The 27,040-nt window shown below is 44.1% G+C and overlaps 1 protein-coding gene across 2 annotated transcripts in view; it reads left to right on the top strand.

The window, feature by feature from the left end:
- The window catches only part of CPSF2 (cleavage and polyadenylation specific factor 2), an 806,201-nt gene that overhangs the window by 516,445 nt on the left and 262,716 nt on the right, over positions 1-27,040 (top strand). For both annotated transcript variants that reach the window (XM_044074658.1, XM_044074655.1), the window contains exon 9: positions 11,132-11,232. In XM_044074658.1, the coding sequence (XP_043930593.1) occupies positions 11,132-11,232 (101 nt within the window). The remainder of the gene's footprint in view (positions 1-11,131; positions 11,233-27,040) is intronic.

Here is a 27,040-nt window from a genome sequence, read left to right as displayed (position 1 = left end):
TCTTGGAGCAGGATATTTTGCTTTGTTTCCCTTCATTCTTGTTTTATTTAGAGAATTATTGGATGTTCTTCGTGTTTCACTGTTGCAGTCATTACATTCGGGTAATCTGCTGGCAGGTTGCCTTCAGTCGGCATGAATAACAAAGTCTTGGGTCCTGTGTCGGTTGCTGTCTCTTCTTCCATGACGTCAGGTTGTCAGGGGTATAAAACATGCAACTGACGCCATTTTATTCAGTCTTTCTTGCCACGCGGTGCCCGAAGCAGAAGCAGTTCACAAGTGCCTGTCTGCCGACTCCTGAAATTTTCGTATTCAAGTTTCAGAACCGAAGTCTTCAAACTAAAGCTAAATACCCCATTGGGGAAACTTTTTCTTGCTCCTTACTGACGTCAGTAAAAGTTAATAATTGCATTACTTGTGCGAAGCAAATACCTCATAAGGATTTTCATTTGTACTGTATTCCTTGCCTAGGCCCAGATCACAACGTGCCTTGCTGTCGGTTTTGTGCTAGATTTAACCAACACACTATTAAGCGTCTGTATATTTTTGCTTCTAAATATTTTGGTACAAGATTTAATTATCCTGAAATGTCATCAGTTAGCAATCCGACTACCGGAGTTCACAAAAAATGCAAAGAAAAAGACAGAGACAGACTGTCGAGGTCCAAAACCGACGACGAAGCTTCTCCTAAGCCAGTCGCAGGTTCGCCGGTACTCAGTGAGGCACTTTTGCAGCCCTGATACCTGCAACTTTTGAGCCGCAGGCCTCTTCCGAGACCCATTCGGAGTCCTGTATGCCGCGAGATTTTCAGTATTGAACCCGCGGATGTCTCTCCCTTAGATGGGTCTGGAGCCACTGAGCAGGTACCGGCTTCTGAGGGTGTTTTCAGGCCTCAACATTTTTATATTAAACAGATGCCAGCATCAAAAACAAGGTCAAAAACAACTTCTGTGTCTAAAAAACTGACGCATGAGCCACGTGCTCAGGCCCCTATGCCTAAAAAAACAGATGATCAAAATGGCTGAGGATTTAATTACCTTGATCAGGGGTTCCCAACCTCCCCCTGCTAAGAGGCCTAGGCAAGGCACTGATTATGAATCTTCAGATCAGGTTTCCATTTCCTCTGATTCCTCTTCTGATCTGGAACTTTCTATTCCACCCTATGAGGATTCTGATGCAGAGGAATCCATCCCATCTGCATCTCCTCCTGAAGATTACTCTTTTGGAGAGACTTTGCATACTTTAAGGGAACATTTTCAATTAGAGAGACAGGACTTCTCTGAATCAAAAAACAGGCTTAGGGATTTCCTTCTTCTTTCTCAGCATAGGCCTTTGGCAATACCTCCTGTGTTAGACATTGTTGATGATGTGTTTTCGGAATCAAGCATGGCTCCTGATTCCCTGCCCTCCGGCTCCTAGTAAACCAGACAGATATTATAGGGTTCCTGACTCCACCAAATTTCTTTTCAAAAATCCTGCTGCTGATCCTGAAACTATTTCTCAGGGTCCCAAGGGTTTAAAGGCCTCTACAGCCAAGAATCCTACCCCTTCTGATAGAGATTCCAGGGCGCTGGATAGATGGGGTAAGAAGGTTTATACGTCTGCAACTTTGGCAATCAGGGCTTTAAACTGCCAGTTTCATATCAACAGCATGTTATGGACTTACTGAAACAGAAAATGATGTTGATTTCTGATTGTGTGGAAAATAGAGAGTTACAAGAATTATTGCATTCAGCAGAACAAGTTGGAAAGCATACTTTGCAATGTGGTTTTGATTCCTTGGAGGCCTCTTGTAGGGCCGCCGTTACTGGATCTGTGATTAGAAGGCATGCCTGGCTCAAGGATCAAAATCTGCCTGATCATGTTAAAGCTAAATTGTTGGATGCCCCTTTGCAGCATGATACTCTGTTTGTTAATAAGGCAGAAGAGGTTTTAAAGAAAATGGAAGACAAAGCTAAATCTATGCAAACTGTAAAAGATTTCTTGCAATTACAGCCACCCAGGTTCAGTAGACACTGGCCTACTAAAAATTGGTCCTTTCCTGTGTCCAACAGAGCCACTCAGGGCAAATCCAGGCACTCAAAAGGCTCCAGATACCAATCACAGGGTTCTTACAGGTCAAAGCAATGGGGTGCCTCCACCTCCAAATCTGGAGGAAACAAAGCACAACCCTACAGTAAGCAGTCTAAATGACTTTCCTCTACTATCATCAAGCACTTATCTTTTGGCAGCCCCCTTGGGGGGAAAACTAGCACTTTATGCTCAAAATTGGCAGTTAATTACCCAGGACAAGTGGGTATTAAACATAGTATCCCAGAGGTACAGATTTAATTTCCATACTTTGCCAATTCCAAACAGATGGCCGGATCTGCCACAAAACCAGTGGGCAGAGGCCCAGAAACCAGTCATGTCCCTCATGGATATGGGGGCTATTCAACCGGTACCAGAAAAGGAAAAAGGACAAGGTTTTTATTCAAGACTTTTCCTGGTACCCAGAAAAGACAATTCATGCTGGACGTATCTATTTTGAACACTTTCCTGGACATTCCAAAATTCAAAATGCTGACTTTACAACAGCCACTGCCTATGCTAGGCAGGAATGTTTGGTTAGTAACTCTAGACTTAAAGGAGGCATACCTGCATATCCCAATAAGGGAATCATGCAAAAGATACCTCTGCTTCAAAGCAGGTTTTTTGCATTACCAATTCTCTGCACTGCCCTTTGGCTTATCTACTGCGCCCATGGTCTTTACAAAATGCCTGGCACCAGTAATTGCATTCTGCACACAAAGAAGCATTCAGTTTTATCCTTATCTGGACAACTGTCTCATTCAAGCAGAGGACAAGGACACTCTTCTTCAACATCTGGCATTTGTAAAAAGGCTTCTAGAATGCCTAGGGTACACCATAAACGAAAATAAATCACAACTGGTACCCTCTCAAATAATTACATTCCTGGGTGCAAGCTTGGCTTACCTCATGCCAGACAAACAAAGGCACCTGACAATATACTTCAAAGAAATGGCAACAAAAACCCAGTTATCTGCAAGACAAATTCTGCAGGCTTTGGGGTTCATGGCATCCTGCATTCTACTAATTCCATATGCGAGACTGCATATGAGGAAACTTCAATGGTACCTAAAAAGTTTATGGAGTCAACATTGTCAAGGTCTGGAAACATTGATTCCTCTCATTCCCTGCCTACAGCAGGAGTTTCTTTGGTGGGCAGAGACATGTCACCAAAACAAGGGACTGTCATTCACTCTACCCCCTGCCACCCAAACCCTAGCTACAGATGCATCAGACTATGCTTGGGGGGGGGCCACCTGGCAGGGAGATGCATTCAGGGCAAATTGAGCCCAAACCAAATGCATCTGCATATCAACCAGAAAGAGATGCTAGCTGTTCAGAATGCTCTGACAGCCTTCAAGGACTTACTATATCCAGGACAACTACTGATAAAGATGGACAACACCACAGTTTTGTGGTACATAAACAAGCAGGGGGGTACCCACTTCTACCCCTTTTGCAGACTAGCCATGGTTTTGTGGAATACAGCCTTGACTTACCAAATACATCTTCAAGCTCAGTTCCTGCCAGGAAAACAAAATACTCTGGCAGACGACCTAAGCAGAAATCTTATGTACCCGCACAAATGGAAACTGGATCCACAAATCTTCAGCATGTTAACACAGAAATGGGGGAGCCCAGACATAGATCTATTTGCCTCTCCCCAAAATTATCAGTTGGACAAATTCTGCACAAGAACTCATCACAAAAAAGCATGGAAAGTGGATGCCCTATCCTTCAGATGGAAAAACCTATCACTCTATGCCTTTCCCCCTCTGTCTCTACTCTCCAAGGTCTTACTAAAAGTCAGACAGGAAAAAACAAAAATGATCCTAGTTGCTCCGGGCTGGCCTCGCCAGCACTGGTACCCACTTCTAAGGAATATGTCTCAGCTTCCTCCATGGTACTTGCCTCAAATACCTCATCTACTGCCTCAGCAGAACTATCAAATTCTGCACACTTGGCTCTAATCTCTTAGTCTTGCAGCATGGCTGATCAACTAATTATTCAAACACCACCTCTCAGTAAATCTGTGATGGATGTCATTTTGGAAGCCAGAAGGCCTAGTACTAGAAAATATTATGCTGATAAATGGAAGAGATTCTGTGCTTGGAACCAAGCACAAGGAACAGACACAGCAAAGCCCAATATTCCTCAGATTTTACAATATTTGACTGAGATGCTTGACAAGGGCCTATCTTTTTCTTCAATAAAAATCCATGCCTCTGCCATCTCGGCTCATTACAACACAGAGCCCCCTCCCCCTCTTTTCTCATCCTCTGCTTAGACAGTATCTTATTGGGGCCAAAAATTTAAGGCCTCCCAGAAAATCACCAACTCCTGCATGGGACCTCAAATTTGTGCTGGAAAAACTCACTGTCCCTCCTTTTGAACTAGCAGCTACTGCGGATATAAAATTTCTGTCCTGGAAAACAGCTTTTCTCTTGGCAGTCACTTCAGCAAGAAGGGTTTCAGAACTACAGGCTGTCATGGCAGTGGAGCCTTTTATTATATTTTACCCGGACAGGGTGTCCCTCAGGACCAATCCTTCTTTTATGCCTAAGGTGGTATCCAGTGTGGCTCTTAACCAGACCATCCACCTGCCAACTTTTTACCCAAATCCGCAGAACAAGGGGGAGTGGATTCTGCATTCATTGGATGTACACAGACAACTGAGATTCTACTTAAACAGGACCAAATCTCTAAGAAAGTCTGAGCAACTACTGGTAGCATTTGCTGCAGGATAAGAGGGGAAGGCTATATCAAAGCAGACTATTTCTAACTGGATAAGCCACTGCATTCGTTTCTGCTACTTGCAACATGGTAGACCTGTGCCCAAGGGGATCAGATCACATTCCACCAGGGCTGCCTCTACTTCAGCAGCTTTTCTCAGAGGAGTTCCAGCCAAAGACATTCTAGAAGCTGCTACTTGGAGCTCTGTTCATACCTTCACACAGCATTATCATTTGCCTTTCTTCTCCAAATCCAGGGCAGGCTTTGCCACTGCAGTTCTGCAGGGCCTTATAGCCGCTCCTAATGCTGTTTAACTCCATCCTCCCATCCATAGCTTTGGGATTCTACCCAAATGTAATGACTGCAACAGTGAAACACGAAGAACATAGTACAGTTGTGTACACTTACTGTAGATGTTCGAGTGCATTTACTGTTGCAGTCTGGGTTACCCACCCGCCATCCCCCTTTCTATACCTTTCCTTTCCTTCACTATACACAAAAGCCTTTGTGGTGTATTTGCTTTTAGATGAAGGTAAAGTTTACTTTTCTAAAAGTGCATTTATATATATTTACTGTTTATTTATATATATATATATATATATATATATATATATATATATATATATATATATATATATATATATATATATTTGCTCCCCATTTGGGGGGCACCTGACATCTGGGGCAAGAAAAACTGAATAAAATGGCGTCGACTGCATGTTTTTTACAATCATGGAAGAAGAGACAGCAACTGACGCCGGACGCAAGACGTTGTTATTCAGGCCGACTGAGGGCAACCTGCCAGCAGATTACCCGAATGTAATGACTGCAACAGCGAATACACTCGAACATCTACATTTATGGTACGTGTACACAACTGTACTTTATCTAGAAGGCTGTAAACATGTTCTGTTAAGCAAACATCTTGGATGATTCTACGGTTTCCTTTTTTGACATAAGCATATTTGATTGTTCTTATTTCTTTGAGATATCAAGTTGTTTTTCTTCATCACTTTTTTCATTTGAAGCTTGGAACTTCTCGGGCTATGTACTTGAGTTTTTAACAGATACAGTACCATTATCTGAAATGTAGTTATAAAGAGTTTCACTGCAGCTGATCAGCCAAAATATCAGTCAGCAAAACTGAAAAATGCTGGAATCCCCCTGCACACCCTAATAATAATTTCTGAATCACTGTATCATTAAAAAGCAATTTCCCTATGGTATGAATTTGATTTTTGGCAGCTGGGCATGTTGGCTTTAATTTCACCATGTCTGGTTTTAAGTAAATTACACGGATGCCATCCTGAACATAATGCTGAAGTCAAGTTATGCATTTTACTAGCTTACTCAGAATTCTTTTAGAAACTGACAAGAATATTACTCCGATTACAAATAGTGCTTTGGGAATGTTGTTTGCAGCTGGGGCATTTGCTTTGCATCTTGATCCTTTGTTTTATAAACAGGCTGTATCCCATTCCTAGATTACTCAGTGACTCGCTCACTCTCTTTCAGAGCTGGTGTAATAATCTGTTGGTGGAATATATATATCTATATATATATATATATATATATATATATCTGTACACATTCATTTATATTATAGGAGATATGTGTATTAGGGTCTATGTTAAATATTCGAACATCCAAAATGTCGAACGTTACATGGTCAAGACCAAATGTTCGACATTTGGATGTTCGAATATCAAATAAAATAAAAACGCACCTTAACAGTGTGAGCAGGGAGCCAAGCCCCCCTGCACCCCCACCCCCCCTACTTAAATATACCAACTCTGAGACTGCACTTCAGTGTAGAAAAGGGAAATTCTCCCTATCTGCACCGTACGGCGCTATTGAAAGTCAATCTTCGAAAACTTGAAATTTCGAACGTTTGGTCTTGACCATGTAATATACAACATTTTAAGCGTTCGAAGAATTGACATAGACCCACGTATTATAGATCACCATAATGCATATATCTTTTTAAGGGACATCATTTTTATTTTATTTTGGTGCATGTGATGATCTCATTCTGAGCTACTCCTGCTTGGAGGTTGCACTTTTTGGAACCCACTGCTTTGCATGGTCTTACTTCTTTTCAAATGTTTCAAGCCTGCACGCACACTATTTTTTTGCCTTATGTAATATCCATATTCATCTTTTGTTGAATGCTATTTTCCTCGCCACACAAATTAGGAGGAAGTACTGCTGTATTGACAGGACATGAGTTGTGTTTTTAAAACATTATGTAGCTGACTGCATCCACCTTGTGGCACACAGTTTGGGTGCTTTTCTGCAGGCATTAGTTGCGCACCGAGTCTTGAATAAGGTAGAGTACAAAACTAAGGTGGGAGTTTGAAGAACATTGCAGGTAACCTGCTTCTCCCATGTCCCTCATTAGCATTTACACAGTTGTGGTTGATGATTTTCTTAGACTTCTAATGGATCTTCTCCCTTTTGAAACCTTTTTTTCCCCCTTTTGTTTTTTGATGTTGTGAATGTTCCTGCTTCTTGTAACTGAAGGATACAGGATTCGATTCCTTCCAAATCCATTTGCCTGCTGTTTAAGTTTGAGCAAGTCACTTCAGCAGAAAACAGACACTTGGATATAGTGGACTTAGTTGGTTAACAAGTGTAAAACAAAACATAAATAAATAACGTTAAGAGTTTTTTTACAGTTATTTCCTACGAATTAGCCTGGGAGGAAAGGTGACTGCCTTTTGTTTTTATCTCAGTTGACGTTGCATCCCTGCTATTTTCTTAGCGTGGCTAGTCCCAGTGAGTCAAAGACTTACAAGTGATCTCATGAAACTGTATAGTGTATACTGTATTTCCCTGAAAATAAGAGGGTCTATATTAGAACATTCAAAATGTCGAGTGTTCTAATATCGAACCCTATGAATCGAAAATTTAAAACATTGAAAATTCAGAACAGCGAATTTTTTCCTAGGAAAATAATTTGCTGTTCCAAAACACACACACAACACAAGCAAACCAAACAAACAGCAATCCACACACATACACCTAAACTCTTACACCTAACCCTACACTACACTATACATACACCACTAACTATCCACTTACCTTAACCCTAAGGTCTGTCACTATTGCACAGTCACCTCTCCCGCGCCCTAACCCTAACTCACCTACCCCACCCTAACATCCACACAATCGCACACTTACCCGCGCCCTAACCCTAACTCACCTACCCCGCCCTAACCCTCACATCCACACAATCACACACTTATCTGACCCGCGCCCTAACTCACCTAACCCGCCCTAACCCTTGCGTCCACACAATCGCACACTTACCTGAACCCGTCCCGTAACTTTCCACCACAGGGCTGAAAATACAGAAGAAACAGAAATGGACAACCAAATTCTTTCCCTTGGAAAAAAATTTGGTTTTCTGTTTCTTTGATATTTTCAGCGTTCGCTGAAAACAGGTCGATATTAGAACACACGAAATTTTGAACGTTCGGTGTTCTAATATAGACCCAAATAAGACCGGGTCTTATACTCTTTCCCCTGCCGAAATACGCATTAGGGCTTATTATTAGGGGATGCCTTATTTTTACCCCCTCCCCCGTACAATAATCTACATTTATTCATTTATTTATGTACAAAAATCAACATTTATTCATGTACACAAATTGACATTTATTTGGTACTCTTCTGTTACTGGGCAACAGTTCTAAGTAACGCGTTAACAGTTGTGTGAGAATTCTACATAAACGGTACAACAAACATTTCAGCTTCAATATATCTACACCTTGGCTTTCACAGTGCAATATTTCATGCTTCATAGAAAGTACAGAAAAATCTCAATACATGTGTGTTAGAGGAGGGGAATAAAACTGAAAGCAGAAGCAATTCATTCTGTTGCCCCGATAATGGAAAAGTTACTCAAATACAGTCATGCCATCTTCTTTTGGAACATTGTCATAAGTTTCTAACCCCCAAATTCCATCCTGAATGTATTGCAACTCCATTTCCTGTAGAACCATTGGCCCCAATCTGTCATGCCTAGCAATAGAGCTCTCCTTAAATGAGCACTGCTTGTCCAAGTAACCTGCTCGTAGTGCATTGGCAACACAGCTGTCAGTGATTTTATCCCATGAATTTTTCACCCAAGTCACGACCTCTTGCAGGCTACGCTTCACAAAGTTTCCGTGCTGATTTCTCTCCATTCTATTTTCAGTGTAGTCTTCCATGTGCAAATGGTCCTTGAATGGCTTGTTTATTGTAATATCAAGAGTCTAGAGAATAGGCAGTCATTCCTGCTGGAATCATTATTTGATCTGTTCTTCTCTGTGCAAGGAATTTCTTCATGTCTTTAGCGCAGTGAGTGTTGACTGAATCCCAGACTTGCAGACCTCTTTCACCACCTAGCAAAACGAGTGGCAGCATTACATCGACCCACTTCCTTATAACTGCTTGTGTACACTAGGCTTTTTCGGTTCAAGAATGTAAATGCCTGAAACACGTTCAATCTTATCTTTCTTGCCCTTACTAATGATTAGAGGTGGGGTTTTCTTTCCATCTAGACGAATTGCCAAAATACAGGTAACACGTGTACTCTCGTAACCAGTGGAAGGAATGTAGATTGACGAGGCGCCCCTCTGATCAGTTGTTGTTTGAGATCCTTGACCTATAAACACTGCAGTTTCATCCATAGCAATCATGTTGGAGAGTTGGTATTTAGAAAAGTCGATGCCATCAACAGAGGGCTTAAACACAAGTGCACGTTTAATAACTTCAGTATCTTCCAGCTTGAACAGTGTTGTTTATCTTCTTAGAGTCAGTTCATATCGCTGAAGGAAGCCATCCAGCCAATGTTGTGGTGCTTTGAATTCTTCTGGGGGTATTTCTAAATGTGATGCCATTGCAAGGGCAAATGCTTGAATATCAGCCCTGCGCACAACCAAAGACTTTACTCTCCTGTTAGCAATCCATTCACAGATGATGTCTTCCAGGTCAGGAAATAATGATTGCTGACCTGATCCACACTTGCACTTAGCATTTCCCTCATCGGCCTGTTGACTGAGGTTATCATACGCTGCACGCCATTTTCGGACCATTTAGAGCTCTAACTACTCTTTGCAGAAAGCCATCAGATTCTTTCTCTGGGATTCCTCCACGATTCCTTTCTTGTACTCGAAATAGCTCTTTCTTTTTGCACTCATCTTGTCTGGGGGGGGGGGGTAATTGAAGACTTACGAGACTGGAGTGGGAACACAAAATGGTGATGGTTAAGAAGACACAACCACAGCCGTTCGTTATCAAGTGTGTGCATTTTACGCTCGTTGTCTGTACTTTGACCAATCAAAGTACACCTGCCAGCGTTTATGGGACAAGGATCTCAGCCGTGGACCAAAAATGAGGAGCAGAGTACGATAACCTCAGTCAACAGGTGTCAATAATAATATTTTATAATTCAACACGTCCGTCGTATGTTGCTGATGATCTTAACTGGGGCTTATTTTTGGGGTAGGGCTTAAATCATGACCACCCTGGAAAACCATGCTAGGCCTTATACTCTAGTTAGGTCTTATTTACGAAGAAATACGGTAACACCTAGTATCCATCAGCATTAAGTAGTGTGTCTTGATGAAATTTGAGAAAATGCATGCAAACAAAGGGAAACATGCATGCACCACACAGAGAGCATCCAGTGCCCAGAACTGAGCTTTGGAATCTGAAACCGAGAGTCAGCAGCACCAGGCACTGCATCACAGTGATGTATGATGAACATCATGTAGTGATGCTGCAGGTGACCTGATAGAAGTCTCTTGAAAATCTGCACTGGAGCACTACCATATAAATAGATGTTTTTGTGTTGTATGCTGTCTTTAGCAACTGTTAAGAGTAGTAATAGGGTAGGTGGCCTCAGTAGCTATTATTTAATCAAAAAGAAAACCATTTCTAATGTGTGCATGTATATCAATGTAAAACTCACTGTTGCCTTTTTATGTATGTCAGAATGGTGAAAGTAAAACTTTAACATCCATTAAGTTATTTAAGTTATCACTTTAAGCTTGACACTATTGGTGTGTATTTCCTGTACTTTACCCTGTTCTAGTCTCCTGTTTGAAAACACATTGGGAGGGTTGGGAGGGTGGCCTAATGGTTAAGGTGTTTGCCTTACAAGCACAAGATGCAGGGTTTGAGTCTCACAAGGGATAATTGGCTAGGCTTAAAAAGGCTCACAAGAGCAGTTAGCTTAGTACTAATCTATGAATCTATGAATCTATGAATCTATGAATTTCTTGTTATGTAACTGCTACAAAAGTAAAGGAACACAAAACATATTTTTTTTTATATTTATTAGTTAAGAAAACGTGTGAAATTGGAGGGGAAAGAACTTGAAGAATACCTAGACAAAGAGAAGTCAAAGAAAGATCAATCCAAAAAACTGGAACAACATAAGGAGTATGTAGCTTTGATTACATATGTAATTGCTGTTGATGTGCATCACGGTCTGTGTTTGATCTCTGACCATTCTAAAATTACTTCACTGAGTTACTATTTTTATGTGTATGGTTTTCTGTCAAAATAGCAAAATCTTACTTTTGGTCTTGTACTGTTCAACTTGTATTTCTTTTTGTAGGTAATATAATCTATCTGAACAAATTTGCCTAGAACTGTAAACTAAAATCTGCTGTTACTTGTATTGTACATGTAACTAAATTGTAAGACTCAGTGAACACTGTAGAGACATTGTGTAATGCATTGAGCCTCAGGTTTGACAGCACAGGTGTATTTACCTTTAATGTGGTTCTAACACCATAAAATTGTATATATCCTGTCATTGCAGGGATTTGATATTTCTGGCTGTTCTGCAACTAAGTATGTGTTGTTTTCTTTTCTGCCCATCTCAACTTGTGGGCTATTGGTTCCAATCACATCAGTGGCTGGGAAATCAGACTATAGCTCTAAAGCTCAAACTCCAGTCCCATAATGCCCTGCACAACCCAGTCACCCAAGATCTTATTTGCTGCACTTGATGACAGACATGGTCTCCTTAGCTAGCTCTGTTTTATATAAGTGATTTGAAGCTTTTTTTTTTTAACCAGTTGCTGGTGATTTTCTGTTTTTTTTTTTCCTCCTGTCCCTCAGCTATTATTTGAAAAGGAAGGTAGATTCCTCAGTAGAAGACAGTTTTGTAGTATGGAGTTCTGGGTTGTTTGACTTGTGTGTGTGTGTGTGTGTGTGTGTGTGTGTGTGTGAAGTAGGGAGATGTTCTTCGTGTTTCACTGTTGCAGTCATTCCATTTGCGTTATCTGCTTGCAGGTAGCCTTCAGCCGGCCTGATTATCAAAGTCTTGGGTCCTGCGTCAGTTGCTGTCTCTTCTTCCATGACGTCAGGTAGTCAGGGGTATAAAGCATACAGCCGACACCATTACATCAGTCTTTCTTGCCGTTCGGTGCCTGAAGCAGAAGCAGTTCGCAAGTACCGGTCGTCCGACTCCTGAAATTTTAGTTTTTGAGTTTCAGAACTGAAGTCTTCAAAAAAGCTAAGTACTCGGTTGGGGATCCTTTGTCTTGCTCTAAACCTATGTCACTAAAAGTTAACAAGTATATTACTTGTGAAAAGCAAATACCTCATAAAGATTTTTATTCATACTACATTCCTTGCTTAGGACCAGACCATGACTTCCCTTGCTGTCAGTTTTGTGCCTTATTCAATCCTCGTACTATTCGTCGTCGGTTAATTTTCCCATCTAACTATTTCGGTACTCTGTTTAATTGTCCAGCAATGGCTTCGGTAAGCCATCCGACTACCGACATTCCGAAAAAACGTAAAGATAAAAACAGACCGCATAGGTCCAAAGCTGCCGACGATGCTTCCGTTAAGCTAGTCACCAGTTCGCCGGTACTCAGTGAGGCGTTTTCGCAGCCCCTGATACCCGCTACTTCAGATTCACAGGCCTCTACTGAGACCCATTCGGAGTCCGGTATGCCGCGAGATGCTTCTTCAACTATGGAACCTGCGGATGTCTCTACCTTGGATGGGTCCGGAGCCGCTGTACAGGCACCAGCTTCTGAGTCTGTATTCAGGCCTACTGACTTGCATATCAAACCGGCACCTTCTTCTTCTTCAAGGCCTAAAACTCGATCCACGCCTAGAAAACCAATGTCCAAACCACATGGTCAGGCCCATATGCCTAAAAAATAAATGATAAGAATGGCTGAAGACCTTGTTACTCTAATTAGGGGAAGCCACCCTTCTCCCTCTGAGAGACCTAGAACTGATTTTCCTTCTGATTCTTCTCCTCAAGATTCTGAAATTTCTGTTTCTTCTGATGACCAGGATTTGCCCTTATCTACCTATGAGGATTCTGATGCAGAGGACTGCATTCCCTCTGTTTCCCCTCCAGAAGATGTTTCTTTTGGTGAAACCTTGCACACTCCTAGGGAGCATTTCCGCTGGGAAAGCCAGGATTACTCTGACTCCAAAAAGAGGCTTAGGGAATTTACTCCTGCCTCAACATAGGCCTTTAGCTACCCCTCCCCCATTCTGGACATTGTAGATGATGTCTTCTTGGAATCTAGCCTGGCCCCAGACACCTTACCTCTGGCTCCCAGGAAACGACAGGTATTACAGAGTACCTGACTCTCACAAGTTCCTCTTTAAGAATCCTATTGTGGACCCAGAGACCATTTCACAGGGACCCAAAGGCATTAAGGCTGCTACTGCCAAAAACCCTACCCCGTCTGATAGAGATTCCAGGGCCCTAGACACATGGGGTAAGAAGGTATACACTTCTGCTACTTTGGCCATTAGGGCCTGAAACTGCCAGTTTCATATGTTAAAGTACCAGCATATTATTGGATTACTTAAACAGAAATTGATGTTGATTCCTGACTGTGCTGAAAATAAAGAATTACAGGATTTAATGCATTCTGCTGAACAAGTTGGTAAACATACTTTGCAGTGTGGTCTTGACTACTTAGAGGCATCTTGAGGGCTGCTGTTACTTGGTCTGTTCTTAGAAGGCATGCTTGGCTTAAGGAGCAAACTTTGCCAGATCACATTAAAGCCAAATTACTGGATGCTCTCTTACACCAAGACCGCCTGTTTGGCAACAAAGCAGAAGAAGTTCTTAAAAAGATGGAGAAAAAATCTAAATCTATGCAAACTGTTAAAAATTTCCTGCAAGTACAGCCTCCCAGATTTAGTAGGCATTGGCTTTCTAAGAATTGGTGCTTTCCTGTCTCTTCCAGGCCTTCTCAGTCCAAATCCAGGAACAGCAGACCACCTAGGCTACAGTCTCAAGGTACTCGCAGGCCTAAGCAGTGGGGGGCTCCCACTTCCAAAGCTGAAAGTAGTAAGACACCCCCTATGGTAAACTGTCACAATGACTTCAACGTAAACCTTCCAAGCCCTGCTCAATTGACCTCACCTTTAGGGGGAAAGATCGCCCTGCATGCAAAAAAACTGGGAACTCATTTCCCAAGACAAATGGGTTTTAAATATAGTTTCCCAAGGATACAGATTCCACTTCCACACCTTACCCAACCCCAAAAGGTTGGCCAGACCTACACCCAAATCAGTGGGCAGAGACTCAACAGCAGGTTCTCTCTCTTCTAAGTATCAGGGCTATTCAGTCTGTCCCAACAGAAGAATCCGGACAGGGTTTTTACTCCAGACTTTTTCTGGTACCAAGAAAAGAGAACTCCTGGCATCCTATCCTGGACCTATCTATCCTAAACACCTTTTTGGTAATTCCAAAATTCAGAATGCTAACTCTTCATCAGCTCCTTTCCATGCTAGGCAAAAATGCCTGTTTGGCAACAGTGGATTTAAAGGAAGCTTACCTGCACATCCCAATAAGGGATTCTTGCAGAAAATACCTATGCTTAAGAGCAGGCTACATGTACTATCAGTTCTCTGCAATGCCCTTTGGCTTATCTACTGCACCCAGGGTATTCACAAAATGCCTAGCTCCAGTCATTGCATTCTGCAGGCAAAGAAATATTCAAATATACCCATACCTGGACGATTGTCTAATTCAGGCAGAAGGCCAGGACATACTATTAAATCATCTGGCATTTGTAAAGAAACTGCTAACCTCACTGGGGTACACCATAAACGAAAAGAAGTCTCATCTAGTACCCTGCCAACAAATTGTATTCCTGGGAGCAAGCTTGAACACATCTTCCCAGATGGCTTACCTCACGCCAGAGAAACACGTTTATTTGACAGCCACTTCAAACTACTGGCCACAAAGACCCAGCTAACTGCAAGGAAAATACTGCAAGCCCTGGGGTTCATGGCTTCTTGCATTCTACTAATTCCATATGCAAGACTGCATATGAGAAAACTACAATGGTATCTAAAAAGCCTATGATGTCAACATTCTCAGGACCTGGAATCAGTGATTCCTATCATCCCTTGTATAAAGACAGAATTCCTTTGGTGGACAGAGGCCTGCTACCTCAACAAGGGACTGCCATTCACTCTACCCCCTGCCGCCCAAACCCTAACAACAGACACATCAGACTATGCATGGAGGGCTCACTTGGCAGGGCAGTGCATTTAGGGCAAATGGAGCCCGAGTCAAATGCACCTGCATATCAATCAAAAAGAAATGTTAGCTGTACAGAATGCTCTGACAGCCTTCAAGGACCACATCCTTCCAGGACAATTATTGGTAAAAACAGACAACCGCCACTGTTATGTGGTACATAAACAAGCAGGGGGGAACCCACTCATACCCCCTCTGCAGACTAGCCATGGCTCTATGGAACACAGTCTTGAGCTACCAAGTGCACCTACAGGCTCAGTTCCTGCCAGGCAAGCTAAACTCACTGGCAGATGACCTGAGCAGAAATCTCATGGACCCACATGAGTGGAAACTGGAGCCAAAGATATTCAACATGTTGAGAAACAAATGGGGGAGCCCAGAGATAGACCTGTTTGCCTCCCCTCAGAACTACCAGTTGGACAAATTCTGCACAAGGACTCCCCACAGACAAGCTTGGAAAGTGGATGTCCCTGTCCTTCACCTGGGAAAACCTCTCAGTTTATGCTTTTCCCCCTCTGCCTCTCCTCTCCAAAGTTCTACTGAAGATCAAACAGGACAAACCAAGGACAATACTCATTGCTCCAGACTGGCCACGCCAACACTGGTACCCCCTCTTGTGCAGTGTGTCACTGCTGGAACCATGGCACCTGCCTCAGACCCCTTCCCTGCTGTCCCAGCAGGAGGGCCAGATTCTGCACCCCCAGCGTCAAACTGAACCTTGTAGCCTGGCTAATTACCTGAGCTGTCCATTACCATCCCCTCAGTAAGCAAGTGCTGGATGTTATTCTGGTGGCAAGGAGGCCTAGTACTAGAAAATCCTATGCTGAAAAGTGGAAAAGATTCTGATGTTCATCGTGCATACAGCTGCAGTCATAACAGATGGGTTCTCCTGCCGTCAGGCGGGTCCACGGTCGGCCGAATTCCAAAGTCTAGGTCCGGCGTCAGTTGTCGTCGCTTCTTCCCTGACGTCAGTGCGACAGGGGTATAAAGGAACCAGCCGACGCCATTTTCCCCAGTCTTTCTTGCCGCGCGGTGCCCGAAGCAGAAGCAGTTCGCAAGTGCCAGTTGGCCAGCTCCTGAGATTACGAAAATTTGGAAACCGAAGTCTTCTTAAAAGCTAAGTACCCCGTTGGGGAAACTTTTCTTGCCTCAGACCGATGTCAGACAAAGTTAATAATTGTATTTCTTGTGGGAAGCAAATACCGCATAAGGATTTCCATTCCCTCTGTATACCTTGTTTAGGCCCCGACCACGACGTCTCGGTCTGCCGCTTTTGTGCTACATTCAACAAACGCACTATTAAGCGTCGGGCGGAGTTCGCCCAGCATTATTTTGGGAAAGCATTTAACTATACTATGTCGGATACTCCGACTCCGGTTTTGTCTAAAAAACGCAAAGACAAGGGACCGACACACGAGGTCCGCGGCCTCTACCGACACCACGCCAAAGCCGACTCCACATGGTCCGGTTCTCAGCGAGGTGCCTACACAGCCCCTGACTACTGACGACCTTTCTTTGACGGTGTTTCCTGTGCCCGAGGTCGCAGGCTCCTCGGCTCACACCCCGACTACAGATACTGAAGCCACTCTTGGCGTTGATACTCAGAATGTGGACAGGTCCACCTCCACTCAAGGTGTCTTCAGACCTTCCTCTTCTTTCTCCATCAAGGCTTTCACAAAGTCTAAAGCAACCATGCACTCTAAGAGACCAGCTACACAGGGCCCATCTCCAGGCCCCATGCCTAAGAAACAGATGCTTAAAATGGCTGAGGATTTAATTACTCTTATCAGAGGTTCTCAGCCCCCTCCGGACAAAAGGCCTAGAGTGGAGGAAGAGTCCCCCTCCTCTGATCAGGGCTCCATTATTTCAGAGCACTCTGATGATCAGGAACATTCATACTCCCCTTTTGAAGACTCTGATGCGGAGGAGTCCATCCCTTCTTTATCCCCCCCCTGAGGATTACTCATTTGGGGAAACTTTGCATACCTTAAGGGAACACTTCCACTGGGAAGGCCAGGATTATTCAGATTCCAAGAAAAGGCTCAGGGAATTTCTCTTGCTTCCTCAGCACAGGCCTCTGGCTATACCTCCTGTCTTGGACATCCTAGATGATGTATACTCGGAGGCCTGCCTTAACCCGGACTCTCTACCTCCAGCTCCAGTTAAGCCTGACAGGTACTACAGGGTCCCTGACTCACACCAATTTCTTTACAAAAGCCATGCTGCTGACCCAGAAACCATCTCACAGGGCCCCAAGGGAGTTAAGGCCTCCATTGCTAAAAATCCATTGCCTTCCGAGAGAGATTCTAGATCCTTAGAAAGATGGGGAAAAAAGGTATATACCTCGGCTACCTTATCCATGAGGGCCTTAAACTGTCAGTTTCATATGCTAAAATACCAACAGTTTTTGTTATCACAATTGAAAAGTAAAATGTCACAACCTGAACAACCAGACTTGAAGGAGTTGCAGGATTTGATGCATAGTGCAGAACAAGTGGGTAAGCATACCTTACAATGTAGTTTTGATGCTCTAGAGGCCTCATGTAGAGCTGCTGTTACAGGATCAGTCATACGTAGGCATGCCTGGCTCAAGGAACAAGCCTTGCCTGATCATGTCAAAGCTAAATTACTAGACGCCCCTCTTCAAAAGGATGTACTATTTGGTGCTAATGCTGAGGGGGCATTAAGGAAAATGGAGGAAAAGGCTAAATCAATGCAAACTGTGAAAGAATTTCTACAGGTTCAACCCCCACGTTTTAGTAGAAATTGGCCTTCCAAAAACTGGTCCTTTCTTGTCACAGACAGACCCCAAAGAGGCAGATACAGGCGCCCGAGGGGCAGAGAACAATCCCAAGGATCGTTTAGAGGCAGACAATGGCAAGCTCCTACACAAAGAGGTGGTGAGGACAACTCGCAATCTTTCAGAAAGCAAACCCAATGACTTTCCCCTTTGCATGCCAACCAGGTCTCAAATGGCAGCCCCCTTAGGAGGAAAGCTGGCATTATTTTCAAAAAATTGGCATATTGTCACAAAGGACAAATGGATCCTGGACATTATAAACAGAGGCTACAAATTCCATTTTCACACCCTTCCAAAAATGAGAGGCATGCCAAACCTGCCACACAATCAAAGGGCAGAGGCACAAAGGCAAATTACAGATCTCAAAAACATGAAAGCTATTCAAGAGGTACCTACTCACGAACAAGGTCAAGGTTTTTATTCCAGGCTATTCCTGGTGCCAAGGAAGGGAAAAGATTGGAGACCTATTTTGGATCTATCCATCCTAAACACATTTCTACTCGTACCAAAATTCAAGATGCTCACTCTACAGCAACTTCTTCCCATGCTGGGCAAGGAGTCTTGGCTGGTAACATTGGACTTCAAGGAGGCATACCTGCATGTCCCAATCAGACAAAATTGCAGAAGGTACCTCAGATTTCTTTCAGGTTCAACCCATTATCAATTCTCTGCATTGCCCTTTGGCTTATCTACTGCACCCAGAGTATTCACGAAATGCCTGGCATCAGTAATTGCCTACTGCAGACTTCAAGGGATACAAATATACCCCTATTTGGGTGATTGCCTGATCCAAGCGGACAGCAAGCACATTCTTCTGAAACATCTGGCTTATGTAATAATGTTATTGAAGTCTCTGGGATACACAGTCAACAAAAAGAAATCAAGGCTAATACCCTCTCGGAATATAATTTTCCTGGGTGCCAATTTGGACACAAACACCCAGATGGCCTACCTCACGCCAGAGAAGCAGGGGCAACTAATTCAATACTTCAAAACACTAGCAAATTGCACCAGGCTGACTGCAAGGAAAATCCTGCAGGCTCTGGGATTCATGGCATCTTGCATTTTACTAATCCCATGTGCAAAGCTGCATATGAAGAAACTACAATGGTACCTGAAAAACATATGGTCTCAACACAGCCACAGTTTGGAAGCAATAATACCACTAATTCCATGTCTGCAAAAGGAATTTCTGTGGTGGGCTCAAGCATGTCAAACAAACACAGGTCTTCCATTCAGCAAGCCTCAAGCAAATCAAGTCATCACAACAGATGCCTCGGACTATGCCTGGGGGCGCACATGACAGATCGGTGCATTCAGGGCAAATGGTCCCAAAAAGAAAAGCACCTTCACATCAATCAAAAAGAAATGCTAGCAGTAATAAATGCTATTATAGCTTTCAAGGACCTTCTACAACCAGGTCAACTATTGATAAGAACGGACAACACCACAGTTATGTGGTACATAAACAAGCAGGGAGGAACACATTCTTACCCCCTATGCAGACTGGTCATGTCACTTTGGAACATGGCCATGGACTTACAAATGGAACTACAAGCACAGTACTTGCCAGGCAAGGAAAACACGCTGGCAGACAACCTAAGCAGGAATATGACAGATCCACACGAATGGAAATTGCATCCAAAAGTTTTTACAGAAATAATCCAAGAATGGGGAAGGCCAGACATAGATCTCTTTGCCTCCCACAAAAATCATCAATTGACAAAATTCTGCTCAAGGATCTTCCATCCAAAGGCCTGGAGAGTGGACGCTCTCTCTTTCAGTTGGACATCAATGACAGTTTATGCCTTCCCACCTCTTCCTCTGCTGCCCAAAGTTCTATAGAAGACCAGAGCAGACAGACCAAAGATGATCCTCATTGCTCCGGACTGGCCAAGGCAACACTGGTACCCACTCCTGAGGAGCCTGACGCATTCCCCACCATGGACCCTGCCTCTAATGCCTCTTCTTCTGACTCAGCACAGCTTCAAAACTCTGCACAGCCAGCTAAAAACACTCAATCTAGCCGCATGGAAGATTCCTTAGCATCACAACAGGCCCTACTCTCCAAGGAGGTGCAGGATGTCATTTTGGAGGCCAGAAGGCCATCAACTAGAAAAGCTTACTCCGCAAAATGGAAACATTTTTGTGTCTGGAATGAGAAAAAGGGCCAGGATCCTGGAAACCTGAATTTACCTCAAATACTACAATATTTGGCTGAACTGCTAAGCAGTGGACTTTCTTTCTCCTCCATCAAAATCCATGCCTCAGCCATTTCTGCAGAATACAACACTGATCCACCTTTATTCTCTCACCCTCTCTTAAGACAGTTCCTCAGAGGGGCTAAGAATTTAAGACCTCCAAGGAAACAACCAATACCTGCTTGGGATCTTAATTTCATTCTGGAAAAACTGACCTTGCCTCCCTTTGAGCCAGCTGCCTCATCAGATTTGCAATATTTGTCCTGGAAAACAGCTTTCCTTCTGGCTATCACCTCAGCTCGTAGAGTTTCAGAACTACAGGCTCTCATGGCTGTCCAGCCTTTTATCATCTTCCATCAGGACAGAGTTTCTTTACGAACCAACCCGTCCTTTATGCCTAAAGTGGTATCCAGGATAGCTTTAAATCAGGCCATACATTTACCTACTTTTTATCCTAATCCTCAAAACAAAGGGGAGAGATTACTACATTCCTTGGACATCCACAGACAACTGCGTTATTATTTGGACAGAACAAAGCCTTTCAGAAAAATCAGAACAGCTCTTTGTGGCCTATGCGGTAGGAGCTCAAGGAAAGCCAATTTCAAAACAGACAATCTCAAAATGGATAGCCCACTGCATACGCTTTTGCTATTCCTTTCATGGCAAAACTGTACCTACAGGCATTAGAACTCATTCCACCAGGGCCACAGCCACCTCTTGCAGCCTTCCTCAGAGGAGTTCCTACCAAGGATATTTTGGAAGCAGCCACTTGGAGTTCTGTGCATACCTTCTCCAAGCACTACAACCTACCATTATACTCCAAATCTAGAGCAGGCCACTGCGGTCTTGCAGGGCATTTTGGCTCCTCCTAGTTCCACCTAGTGCCTACCACCCCTTTCTTAGCTTTGGGATTCTACCCATCTATTATGACTGCAGCTGTATGCACGATGAACATAGTACAGTTTTGTACCTACCATAAATGTAGATGTTCGAGTGCTAATACAGCTGCAGTCCAGGTTTCCCTCCCTCCTTCCCCTCTTGGGACAGGCCTATGGGCTAACACATCCTCATACAACCTGATTGGGGTATTCATTTATGATGTATTTGCTTGCAACTACTGTATTTTGATTATGTTGCACTGCATTATTACACAAATTTATGTATTGCCTTCCTTCTGGGGGCACCTGACATCTGGGGCAAGAAAAACTGAAGAAAATGGCGTCAGCTGGTTCCTTTATACCCCTGTCGCACTGACGTCAGGGAAGAAGCGACGACAACCGACGCCGGACCTAGACTTTGGAATTCGGCCGACCGAGGACCCGCCTGACGGCAGGAGAACCCATCTGTTATGACTGCAGCTGTATTAGCACTCGAACATCTACATTTATGGTAGGTACAAAACTGTACTTTCTTGAAGCCAAACTTAGGGGATGGGCACAACAGTGCCCAGTTTACCACATATTCTTCAATACTTAACAGAGATGCTTCACTGGGGCCTTTCCTTCTCTTCTATTAAAATTTATGCCTCTGCCATTTCAGCACATTATAATACGGAGCCACCCCTCTTCTTTCACCCCCTGCTGAAGCAATTCCTCAGAGGGGCCAAAAATGTAAGACCACCCAGGAGAGCCCCTACTCCAGCCTGGGACCTTAACTTTGTATTGGAAAAGCTCACTCTACTCCCTTTGAGCCAGCTGCAACTGCAGAGTTGAAATTCCTTTCTTGGAAAACAGCCTTCCTTCTAGCCATCACTTCAGCAAGAAAAGTGTCTGAATTACAGGCCCTCGTGGCAGTGGAGTCCTTCATCATCTTCCATGCAGACAGGGTGTCCCTCAGGACCAATCCTTTCTTTATGCCCAAGGTGGTATCCAGTGTGGCCCTTAATCAGTCCATTCATTTGCCAACCTTCTTTTCTAAACCACAGAACAAAGGAGAATGAATACTGCACTCTTTGGATGTGCACAGACTACTTAGATTTTATTTGGACAGGACTAAGCCTCTCAGGAAAACTGAGCAGCTGCTAGTTGCCTTTGCTGTAGGGGCTATTTCAAAGCAAACCATTTCTAAATGGATAGGCCATTGCATTCATTTCAGCTGTAACCACCATGAAAACCTACCCCACAGGGGATAAGATCACATTCCACCAGGGCTGCATCTACTTCAACAGCCTTTCTCAGAGGTGTTCCTGCCAGGGACATCCTAGAAGCTGCTACCTGGAGTTCTGTTCATACCTTCACCAAGCATTACCGCTTGAGTATTTTCTCTAACTCCAGAGCTGGTTTTGCCACTGCAGTCTTGTTGGTCCTAATGCTCTGTAATTGCCTCCTCCCTTCCTTAGCTTTGGGAATCTACCCAAATGTAATGACTGCAACAGTGAAACATGAAGAACATAGTACAGTTGTGTACATTTACCGTAAATGTAGATGTTCGAGTGTATTCACTGTTGCAGTCCTGGTTACCCTCCCTCCAGCCCCCTGACTTCTATTTGCTATACCTCTCTTCTTGTTTACTGTATTTAAGCTTCCTGGTGTATTTGCTTATAGTTGGAGGTGTAACCTTGTATATAATTGCTTCCCATTATGGGGGCACCTGACATCTGGGGCAAGAAAAACTGATGTAATGGCGTCGGCTGCATGCTTTATACCCCTGACTACCTGGCATCATGGACGAAGAGACAGCAACCGACGCAAGACCCAAGACTTTGATAATCAGGCTGGCTGAGGGCTACCTGCAAGCAGATAACCCAAATGTAATGACTGCAACAGTGAATACACTCGAACATCTGCATTTATGGTAAGTATACACAACTGTACTTTCTGGGTCATTTGACTCATGTTTGTGTGTGTGTGTGTGTGTGTGTGTGTGTGTGTGTGTGTGTGTGTGTGTGTGTGTGTGTGTGTGTGTAGGCAAGAGTGTTTTCCCCTTTCCCTTCTTGGATCTTTGGCTATTTTATTGGTCAGTGGTGGGTAGTAGGGGTGTTTTTTGTCCGACCTTGACTGAGAAGACTTCAAGCTTCAAGAAGTGCATTGACTGAGGTCACAAGCTAGCCCCCTTAGAACTCACATGATGGATACATGTACTGTCTAGAGGCTGCTCACTTTGACTAGGATTGTGACACCTGTGCGTCTTTCGGAACCAAGGCTTTGAGGGACATGCAATCAAAATTAGTTGTCAAACTGCTTCTTTATGCTGTCTCCTTCTACAGTTAGCCTTTCCATTTCTTCTTCTGCAAAGAAGGCTTTGCTGAAGTCCAAGAAAGACAGAGACAAGGACAGAGGTAAAAGAGATCAGGAAAAAGAAAGTAGGAAAAAATCTGCTGAGTGCAGAACATTGAATGAGCCAGCACAAAAGGCCACCATGCCCTCTGTTTCTTCTGCTCCTATCTTGGAAATGACATCGTCACCTCTCCGGTCCTGATGTTCTTCGTGTTTCACTGTTGAAGACTGATGTAATGGTGTCTGCTGCTCTCCTTTATAGCACTGATGAACTGACATCAGGCAGCAAGCGACAGCAGCCGATGCAGAAAAACATTGATTCTGGTATTCGGGTCAGCCGAGGGCAACCACAGCAGGGATAACCCACAGGTGATGACTGCAACAGTGAATACACTTGAACATCTACACCAGTCCTGATGTTCTGCTGCCTCTTGTCCTTTGGCAGCTTTGGTGTTGGATAAACTTCAGTACCGATCACCAGTCATGGCTACCATGCCAAAACCAGTGTTCTTACTGAAACTGTCACTCCCTCAGGCGTAGTCTCCCTCGATTAGGGGCCAGGATTTCGAGAGACCTTTGCACCATCTTGCTAAACTGCCTTCAGCAGTGTCTTCAAATTTACCTAGATGATCTAGAAATATCAGGGAGGTAAATTTGGACAAGATGATGTGGACCTTGTAGAAGGTACAGATTGACTTGAGGATCATTCCATCCGCTTCTAAGGGTGGAGAGAATTGGTCATCCCACATCTTTTCAGTTAGCCTTCCCACATCCTTTCCATTTTCTCCTTCACCAGTCTGCATCTCTGATCTGGTGGTTCTGGATCTGACTCCTGTCTATGAGATCTCTTCTTCGGTGCCAGCTGCTTGGTTGCCTTGATGCATTCAACTCAACTCAGGCCTTTTTGGAGCCATTTCCATCCCAGGACTGTGAGATCGGAGATGGCAGCTCGGGAGTGGATCAACTGTAAGGCTGTCTGAGCCATCTCTGCCCCTTGGGGCTTCAGACTTGGACAGCTCAGCTGCAGTCTCAACCTTTGATATGGCATGGTTGACTGCTTGGGTTGGTAGATGTTCTCCATGTTTCACTGTTGCAGTCATCACATTTGGGTTACCCCTGCCTGGGTAGCCCTCGGCCGGCCCCAATACCAGAGGCTTAGTATTTCTGTGTTGGTTGCTGTCCCTTCAGGACTGACATCAGGTCGTCAGTAGTATAAAGTAAGGAAGCTGACACCATTACATCAGTCTTTCTTGCCATGGAGCCCAAAGCAGAAGCAGTTCGCATGAGTGCCGGTTGTCCGCTACCTGAGTTTTGTCTTCCGAATTGAAGCTGAAGTCTTCTAAAGCTCCCCAGGTTCAGCAGGCATTGTCCCTCCAAGCACTGGTCCTTTCCTGCTCCCACCAGGTCCATTCAGCCCAGACTCCGTGGAAGCAGACCCCACAGACAGCAGCCACAGTGATGCAGAAATCTAAACAGTGGACTTCCTCCACTTCAAAAACAGGGAGTTCTAAACCCCACCCCCTTCTGGTAAGAATTCACAATGACTCTCCTCCCCCATCACCTCCCTCTGCCCACCTTCACTTACCCCTAGGAGGAAAACTCTCCTTTCATGCAAGCACCTGGGCCACCATTACCAACAACCGCTGGGTTTTCAACATAGTGAACCAGGGATACAAATTTTCTTTCCTCACCCTTCCAACTCTAAAAGGGTCCCCAGATCTACCTCCAAACCAGTGGGCAGAGGCGCAAAAGCAAGTCCTTTCTCTGCTCTCTATGAAGGCAATAGAGCACATTCCTGCAGAACGGAAAGGCCAAGGTTTCTACTCCAGACTTTTTCTAGTACCCAGAAAAGAGGGCACTTGGCGCCCCATCATCAATCTATCCATTCTAAACACCTTCCTGGTGATACCAAAATTCAAAATGTTCACACTCTAGCAGTTGCTACCCATGCTCTCCAAGGATGCTTAGCTAGCCACCCTAGACCTAAAAGAGGCCTATCTCCACATTCCTGTCAGGGAATCATGCAGGAAATAGCTTCATTTCAGGGCAGGATCTTTGCAGTTTCAGTTCTCTGCACTTCCCTTTGGCATATCTGCTGCTCCCAGAGTTTTCACAAAATGTCTGGCTCCGCTATTGCCTTTTGCAGAAAGACCAAGTGGCTCAGTGGTTAAGGTGTTTGCCTTTCTTCCTCAAGGTTTGCTTCTCACCACTGGAAAGAGCTCTACTCATTAAAGATGTATATTTCATGCATTCCCTAATTTGGCAGCTTTGCTTATTCCCTAACCCCCGATCAATCTGCTAACCTCAGTAAACAGGTTCTAGATGTTATACATGAAGCCAGATGCCCTAGCACTAGAAAGTCTTAGACTGACAAATAGAAAAGGTTTTGCACTTGGATTCAGGCTAAGGGAGCCAATTCGGCACAGCATTCCCTCCCTCTCATCCTGGATTACTTAGCTGACTTGCTACACAGTAGTCTCTCTTTTTCCTCTATTAAAATTCATGCCTTTGCTATCTGTGCTCATTTCCCCACTGAGCAGCCCCTTATTTCACACCCTCTGATCAGACAATTCCTAAGAGGGGCTAGCAACCTGAGGCCACCCAGAAGAGCACCAACCCGAGCTTGGGACCTTAACTTTGTGTTGAAAAAGCTCACCCTGCCCCCCTTCGAACCAGCCTTTTCAGCAGAGCTAAAATTTATCTCTTGGAAGACAGCTTTCCTTCTAGCCATCACTTCAGCCAGAAGGGTCTCCGAGCTGCAAGCACTCATGGCTGTGGAACCCTTCATCATCTTCCATGCTGACAGGGTATCCCTCAAGACTAACCCATCTTTCATGCTCAAGGTGGTGTCCAGCTTGGCTCTCAACCAATCCATTCATTTGCCCACCTTTTTCCCTAATCCACAGAGCAAGGGGGAAAGGATCCTGCACTCTCTAGATGTGCACAGACAGCTCAGATTCTGGCTAGACAGGACTAAATCCTTTAGAAAGTCTGAGCAATTGCTAGTTAGCTTTGCTGCATGGGTAGTGGGCAAAGCCATCTCCAAACAAACCATTTACAGATGGATAGCACACTGCATCCATTTCTGCTACAAGCAACATGGAAAGCCTCCCCCCAAGGGGGTCAGGACTCACTCCACCAGAGCAGCCTCCACCTCTGCAGCTTTCCTCAGAGGAGTCCCCACCTGAGACATCCTGGAGGCTGCCACCTGGACATCTGTTCACACCTTTACCAAACATTACCACCTGTCTATCTTCTCCAAATCCAGGGCAGGGTTTGCCTCTGCAGTCTTGCAGGGCATCCTAGCCAGCCCCTAGTTTCCTTGACTGCCTCCACCCATTTCCTCAGCTTTGGGAATCAACCCAAATGTGATGACTGCAACAGTGAAACACGAAGAACATAGTACAGTTGTGTACACTTACCATAAATGTAGATGTTAGAGTGTATTCATTGTTGCAGTCCTGGATGTTATGTGATCCTATCTCGCCTACAT

This window comes from Protopterus annectens, chromosome 6.part0 (assembly GCF_019279795.1).
Source record: "Protopterus annectens isolate FY-2018-M chromosome 6.part0, PAN1.0, whole genome shotgun sequence".
Classification (NCBI taxonomy): domain Eukaryota; kingdom Metazoa; phylum Chordata; order Ceratodontiformes; family Protopteridae; genus Protopterus; species Protopterus annectens.
Note: the sequence above shows the minus strand (reverse complement) of the source record. Positions and strands in the feature narration are given on the sequence as shown.